Consider the following 8,257-nt stretch of genomic DNA (forward strand, 5'->3'; position numbering starts at 1 on the left):
AGCATGAGTGATTTATGCCTTAAGGGCATGTTCCTGCTGCAGTTAACTAGCCCAACCTATTCCTTTAATTCGGCCCATCCCTCCGTTTCCCATAAGGGATATACTTTTAGTTAATTTAATACCTATAGAAACAATGCTAATGACTGGTTTGCTGTTAATAAACATGTGAGTAAATCTCTGTTTGGGGCTCTCAGCTCTGAAGGCTGTGAGACCCCTGATTTCCCACTTCACACCTCCATATTTCTGTGTGTGTGTCTTTAATTCCTCTAGCGCTGCTTGTTAGGGTCTCCCCAACTGAGCTGGTCTTGGCACACTGACACCTTCAGACTGAAGACCCAAAGATACAGGAGTCAACTTTTTTTGCTTAGATTCAACAACGTATGGACAGCTGTGCAGCAATATGATTGGACAAAGGGTTATATCTATGGCTAACAAACTGGTGAAATCCATCAAGGTCTGTCTGTCTAGATTCTTCTTGACCTCTCTATGCAGCATTCTTTCTTTACGGTTAAGGGTCATGACCCTCTCTGGAACTGTTATGAGCTACAATCAAACATGGTAGGTCAGATAATTTCTTTATGACCAGTTTTTACAAAGGAAGGCAGGGAAAGCTACAGTGATAGTCTTAGGCTTTATGGCTGGTTTAGGGGGAAAGGGAGTTCTTATTTCTATGACCTGCCTTGGGAAAAGAGATTCTATTTTCTAGGGCTAGCCTCAGGGATGAATGCAAGGCCAGAGATAGGAGGGCAGGAGAAGGTCAAAGAGAGCATTTCTGAGGGCTTCATTTTGGGATATCATTTTCTAAGCTCCTGCACATGCATGCATGAATATCAGATAGTAAGTACCTGATGATTTCAATAAGTATACTCACCCAACCTGGGTTAAGGGAAAATCATGGTGGAAACGAGATTTTTTAAAGTGATATGGCCACACTATATAAAGCTGATAGTAATATTCTATAAAACATTCAATAGTGTCACCATCTGCGATGGTCAATTTTATGTGTCAACCTGACTTGGCCATAGGGTGCCTACATATTTGGTCAAACATTATTCTGGGTGTTTCTATGAGCATGTTTTTAGATGAGATTCACATTTATTATCAGTAGATCAAATAATGCAGATTGCCCTCCCTAATGTAGGTGGGCCTCATTCAATCAGTTGAAGGCCTAAATATGACAAACGCATTGATACTCCTTCACATAAAGGAGAATTCTTCCTGCCTGAAAGCCTTTGAACTGGCTCATCAGCTTTTTTCCAGCCTTCAGAGTAGAACTGAAACACTGGCTCTTCCTGAGTCTTGAGCCTGCCAGCCCTTGGACTAGAACTATATCACCAGCTTTCCTGGGTGTCTACCTTGCTGAATCATCCTGCAAATCTTGGAACTTATCAGCCTCCTTAATTATGTGATCCAATTCCTTATAATAAATCTCTCTCTTTATCCATACACACATACACACACACATGCACACACACATATACATATATACCCTATTGGTTCTGTTTCTCTGGAGTAGTCTAATAAACCATCATATACTGAATCTTAAATGAAGAAATAGTTTAAGCCAGAATGGTATTTATTATGTTCTCATGTTGTTTATTCAATCTCACTAACCTCTCTGATGCCCAGTATCAAGGATTCTTGAGGTTCTCAATAAGTAATATTTGATGATAAAGACCAAAACAGTAATTATGCTGGAAATGGCTTATAAAAAAAATTCTTAGCCTACATCCTTTCTCAGTTATCTTGACTCGGGTACTTAACTAAATTATGATTCATCAAGAAGCTTCATTCTGTTTTAAAAAAAAATCAATCAATTATCTAAGAAAAATTATATTTTCTTTTTTAAAAGGTCCATTTTCAAAACTCATAAAACATATAAGGAACAAATGAAAATCCTAATAGAAAATGGGCAAAGGTTATGAATAAGACATTCACAGAAGAAAACTGCAAAGAGCTGGCTAACAAAACAAAAAAAATGCATAAACTCACTTGTAATTAAAGAAATGCAAAATAAAACCACAAAGAGATCCAATTTTTAACCTATTACACTGGCAAAAATTAAAAATTTCCATTATACCCAGATGTGGGAAAGAAACATTCTCATCACTATTGGTGAGATGTTCTCTAAGACGAATACACAGCACAACCTAGCTAAGTTAAAAATGCACATATCGTTTGGCATAGCTATTCTTCTGTGAGGAACTGATCCTAAATAAAGGTATGCTTCCAAAAGCATGTCAACAGTAGACATGCAGCAATGTTTGTATTAGCAAAAACCAAAACAATCTTCCAACCCCATACAGCCTAAATATTTACCAGAAAGCTAATAGTTAAATAAATGATGGTACACATATGTCATAAATATTAGACAATCATTAAAGAAAATGGATTACACTAAATTTGCTGATATGAAAATAGATCCAAGATATGAGTCAAACAAGGTATAGAATCATTTATGTAAAATTATCCCCTTTGAGTATATTTTTTAAACAATATAAAGAAATATATATGTATATATATACACACATCTATAATATCTATACTATAGATAAATAGAGACAGCCATGTAGCTCAATAGAGAGATGCATAAACATTGTTCTGGAAATATACACTGGAAACTTATCAATGATTACTTTGGGGAAGGACTAGCTATTGATCAGCAAATAGAGCACCTAATTTTTATAACTTCCTGTGTAGTATTAATATGTAACTATGTGTGTAACTTGTTTTTAAATGCTAATTTTAAAATTTAGGCAGAGAAAATCTTACTCCCACCTGATTCTTTCAAGTAATGCTTAATAATTGAAGAAATTCCTTGAGTTGCCACAAAGTTACAGTCTCCTTCTTTCATCACCATTCCTTCAATAGGTGAGGTTAGAGGCCTCAAAATGCCATGGGCTAACAGTTCATCATAAAAACTGAAATAAATCAATATATATATTTAATGTAATTATATACCATGAATAGCTCTAAAAGACTATATTTTCTTTCAATAATTCTTAGAGGTTATAATTCAAAATCATAGATATCTTCCTATGAATATTTTGTATTAAATAAAATGTATAATTTGTGTTAAATAAAACTTATAATACAAGTGAAGAAGAGAAATGTTTTGAGAATTCATAGGTCTTTTGCTGACATTAGTCAAAGGGCTATTTCCCTGTAAGTACATTTTTGAAGTAAAGTTAATGAAAGCAAACGAATGTATTTAGTATATCAATTTTAAATTTGGTTCAGAAGATTGACCCCCATCACAGCTAGTTGCCTTCTTCCGTAACACCAACATAGTAATTGATATTTATTGAGCCCTTACTATGTTCCATTTATCAGCTAATCTAACCTTCACAGCAACCCTATGACATCATACAACTAAGATTGATTCCACTTCTCGCAACTAACTCACCGTTGGTGCTTTTTGGCATAATGAGGAGTGCAGGTGATGTACTGAGCACCCAAGTCAGCTGTGCACTGAGGATTATGAGGACTGCTGGCTGTAGTCATTCTTCCACCTTGAATTAATCCACAGGAAAATGTCTTACTGCATTAGAATGAGCCTTAGCAATTAATTCAATGCACCTTAGGTTACCCCAAACAGATTACTTCAAAAATATCTTAAGAAACCTTTTTAACTTGAAGTATTTGATAGATTGTGAGATTTTAGAAGAAAAGGAGTCATGAACAATGTAAAAGTGTCCAGCACCATTATAGCGCACATATTTAGTAATAGGTGTCAGTGAATGGATAAAACTAAAAATGATGAATGAAATGTCAGAATAAATGAGTCAGCTAATGCTCTTTCATTCATGCAGTCAATCTTCATCAAAATGACAGGATTCTGCAAACTAGATCTTCAGAAAGTCTTGGTCTGTAATCACTTTGGGAGTCTCATAATCTGCAGAAAGCTGCAAAGCCAACAGACAGACCAAGGCAAAAATCTATTTATTAGGGACAGCAGTAGGCCCAAGCTTTGCAAACTCGGGTCGGGGCACCTCCCACGCTGCTCTCTCAGGTCTCCCTCTGTAGAGCGCGGAGTACTCCTGCCCCGCCCCCACCCTCGCCCCTTCTTGGGCCTTTTCCCGGGCGGCGGAAGTCCCCGATCACGTGACGAGGCGCGCAGCTGAGCGCATGGGCCGGGTTACACGGCCTCTCAGGGAGCTGAGGATCTAGCGTTGTCGCCTTAGACTTTCTCGGATGCAGGCCCACACCACCTCAGCAGCCCGGCCGGCTGGCCTCTTTTCCCAGGTTTCGGCGTTTAGACAACTCACCTGAGTCTTCAGCCTTGTCCCACACAGCAAGGTACAAGGGACGGGACGTCTGCCTCCTCAGCAGCGCAGCGCACAAGCTTCCTGTCACCCCGGCGCCCACGATCAGCACCCGCGCCATGGCGGTAGGGAGCCGCGATCCGTGCTGAGTCTCCGCGGCGGGGCGGACCGGCCCGGGCTTTGTGGAAAGATGGCCGGACCGGCGCTAGCGCTCTTTGGTTCCGTGCTCCCTTCGCCGACCTGGGCCCTGAGCTGTCCCTCCGGCCGGCCTGCAGGGGGCGGAGAGGAGGCGGTCGGAGCTGAGAGGCCCCTCGGTCCTTGACGAGTAAACCTGGGGCTGCGGAGAATCGGGGCTGTCTTGTCTCCTCGCTTTGGGGGCCGGGCGCATCCAGAGAAGTTCCGCACTCTGGGCTGCCCGTCGCCGAGAAAAGCCTGGAAATGGTGTGGACTATTGTTGGGAGAACCCGCCTCGCCACAGAGCTGACGTTGACCATAGCAGAGAACCAACCTACCCTATCTACTATGATAACTCTCATGCCCGTTGGGATTTTTGCTATTTTACTATTCTAGATTTGAAAGTGGGAAGAAGAAACACCAGCGATACCACGGGCAACCTTTCCCCTAATGCTTGAATGGCCACTATTAGCAAAATAGACACATCTTTTGGAATCTGGGAGACATTTTTCTTAGACCCGGGACTTTGTGTAACCTTCCTGAACCTCAATTTCTCCATCTGGGAAATGGGAACAATAACGTATACCTTTCAAACTTGTGAAGATTAAAGACAACGGTTGATTCATCAGAAAATTCCAAATTACTCTTCAATAAGTTCTATGTCAGAACGCATTCCGTATGTTCTAAGGAATATAAAGATGAACAAGAGAAGGATTGGTGCCATTCCCATTGTTTTTTTCCCCCTCCTAACATTGTACTGGAAGTTCTCAATGAAACAACAAAAGGCAATGAGAATACTGAGCTATTAAAAAATAAATAATTAAGTTACACTGACTTGCAGATAAATTATTACCTGGAAAACTAAGAAACTGAACAAGTATCAGAATCAATAAGAAAATTGACAATGGTAGCCAATTATAATGGAAACATTTAAAAATCAGAATATTTACTTCATGTCCCCATCATGAAAAAAAAATACCATGCATCAAATGGGTGATGAATTAATACTAGATATATCTAATGAAAGAACTAGAAGAAAATGTAGGCGGGCATATATGACTAAGAAGACATTGTTAAGCATAAAAATGAAAGATGGAACTGAACAGAAAAACAATACATAATCATTTACAACTTGTGTGTTACAAAATACACAAAACAAAATACGAATAGTAAATTTCTGAAAGGTGTATGAAAGATTAAAGTTAATATCATTTAAAAACATTATTCAAAGTCTTAAATACACAAATGACAAAAGCCAAAAGGAAAATGTGTATATATTGGATAGAGTTCTTGAATAAAAAGAAATACATAGGTCCAATAAGCATGTGTTTAATTTTTTATATTCAAATAGAAATTAAAATGTGGTACTATTTTTCATTTGTTGAGTTTTTTGTTTTTTCTTTCTTGAGACAGCGTCTTGTGTCACCCAGGCAAGAGTGCAGTGGCATGATCAGGGCTCACTGCAGCCTTGACCTCTTAGGCTCAAGCGATTCTCCTGCCTCAGCCACCTGTGTAGCTGGGACTACAGGTGCCCACCACCACGCCTGGCTAATTGTGTGTGTGTGTGTGTACTTTATGTAGAGATAAGGTTTTGCTATGTCCCCCAGGTTAGGAATTACTTTTGTAAATGTAAAAATGTCTTTATTTTCAGGGATACAGCAAAATACACAATGGTATATTACTGATGGAAGTGTTCCAGACAAATTTTTCATAATACAGTCTGATACTGTGTCAAAAGCCTTAAAAATATGCAGTTTAAAGCAACATTTATCTTGCAAAAATAGTGTACAATTATACATTCAAGTTTATAATTTTTCGGAAATTAAAAGTTCAGATTTCTCTGAAATTAAAAGCTTAATGTGATCACAGCCATAGCCCTAAAATCTCAAAATCGTCAATCTGGAAAGGACATTTGCAGTAATCTATTTCAACTGCCCTCTGCACCATTTTATACATGTTAATACAAACAATAAGTTGAAGTGAGTTTGCCCAAGGTTACCTATCATCTCAATGGTGAAGCAAGGGCAGGCCTTCATGGTCTTCTGAGTTTGCTCTCCTGCTCTTTTCCATCCTTTCCAGCTTCCTCATTTCTATTAATAATTTGATCATCATGGACAATGAGACTTGAAACTTCATAATTATCTTCAATAGTTTCTTTTTTCTCATCCTTGATACCTATCAGTCCTCAGGTCTTTTTGACCATTTCTCTATTGTCTCTTGAATCATCCAGTCACATCAGATTGTACAACAGAAAAGTTACTCAAATTCCATTTCCACCAGCAATGGTGGAAAACAGTGAACAGAATATGGTCAAGTCAGAACTTCTTCTTCACTGCACTCTGCCCACTGTGAACATTTAACATTTCAAAGAGTAATTGCCAAAAAAATGAATTCACTACTTCAGTTCAAGCCATCAGGTTTTTTCTGTTTTTTTTTTTTTTTTTTTTTTTTTTTTTTTTTTTAAGCCAGTCAAATTTAGCAGTGGAGGGCTGTATACCAACTTTAGTGACACTAATGCTAATAAATTCTGATAACCCACTACCATCAGACCAGTTCAAGCCATCAGTTCTTACTTGAATTATTACTGTAGCTTTCTAACTAGTCTTCCTACTTCCCAGTTCTGCACCCAGCTTCTAGAAAAGTCATTACCATCCTCAAAAACTTTCTGTAGCTCTCAGTTTCATACAGAATTAAGTTCCACTGCATTAACTTGGCATAAAAAATATTCAATATATTATTCTCATCCTACAGTTATCACTTTTGTACCTTCATTTGTTCTGTGCTATGGCTAAACTGAATTTCTTTCTTTTCCTTGAACACATCCTCAGATTTTCCACTTATCTATGGCAGAAGAAAACCTTATGCTGTTCTCTGTATATACAGCATCCTTTATGACTTGCATCTCCTGTAGTTGTGAATTCTCATTAATACTTCACTGTCTTTTTGCTTTCTCCCTATGATCATATGCTCTTTCAAAAACAGTTATCCAGAATTTTGGATTGCTATGGTCATCAAATGGAAGTAGCCATAGCGGTTTGCAATTTCTCATTACGCCCCAACCTCCAGAATGGGTTACACCTGATTTCACAGTTAAGAGAGTAATGGGTCCTTGGTTGTCTACTTAGCAGTAGTACAGCTTTCTGGAAAGGTAAGAATGACTAGATGACCTAGAGAAAATTAGGATTGCAAGATAGGTGAGACAGTCCCCATGTCTAATATTTATTTTTCCTAATCACCATGACCTTTTCCCTTGACTTTTTTCCTATTCCTGATATTTTCAAGGCTGACTCCTTGAATGACTTCATTCAAATCAGCTTAAAAGTCACCTAAAAGAGGTCTTCTCTAACCACTTGACCTGAAATAGCCACCCAGTGACTCCCTATTCCATTACATGACGGAAAAATGAATGCTTTATTTTCTTCATCTCAATCCCTTTTAGAAGTAATCTCACTTTTTTACCTATTTACTTATTTATTATTTATTGTTTTTCTCCTACTAGAATTTAAGCACCAAGAGGATAGAAATTTTGTCATATTCAATACAGTTTCCCTGGCAACTAGAATCAAATTTAGAATTCTCAGAGACTATGAGAGTTCACTATCTGTTCGCTAGAAGATATACAAGACTTTTGAGGATAATACTTAAATCAAGATAGGCCATATGGTAATTCAGTTGGATAATGATCAGTGACGTTGAGCTTTTTTTCATATGTTCGTTGGCCACGCAAATGTCTTCTTTTGAGACCTAACAATACTTTTAAGACTGTTGATTCTATATTTGAACTCCTTTAAGTCATTATAGACTGCATAGTCACTACT

At 38.1% G+C, this 8,257-nt stretch overlaps 1 protein-coding gene across 5 annotated transcripts in view; it reads right to left on the reverse strand.

Moving 5' to 3' along the window:
* Positions 1 to 5,826, reverse strand: part of RNLS (renalase, FAD dependent amine oxidase) — a 311,199-nt gene extending 305,373 nt beyond the window's left edge. For 3 of the 5 annotated variants that reach the window (XR_013397857.1, XM_077945591.1, XM_028826630.2), the window contains exons 1-3: positions 4,269 to 5,820; positions 3,407 to 3,512; positions 2,779 to 2,921 (exon numbers count right to left, since the gene is read on the reverse strand). Coding sequence is in view for 4 of the 5 variants with exons in the window: in XM_077945591.1 (XP_077801717.1) it covers positions 2,779 to 2,921; positions 3,407 to 3,512; positions 4,269 to 4,386 (367 nt within the window). In the remaining variant the exon portion in view is untranslated. Of the gene's footprint in view, positions 1 to 2,778; positions 2,922 to 3,406; positions 3,513 to 4,268 lie in introns of all 5 variants that reach the window. The other 2 variants (XM_001082034.5, XM_077945593.1) reach the window with 2 other exon arrangements.
* Between the last annotated feature and the right edge of the window lie 2,431 nt (positions 5,827 to 8,257).

This window comes from Macaca mulatta, chromosome 9 (genome assembly GCF_049350105.2).
Source record: "Macaca mulatta isolate MMU2019108-1 chromosome 9, T2T-MMU8v2.0, whole genome shotgun sequence".
NCBI classification, from domain to species: Eukaryota; Metazoa; Chordata; class Mammalia; order Primates; family Cercopithecidae; genus Macaca; species Macaca mulatta.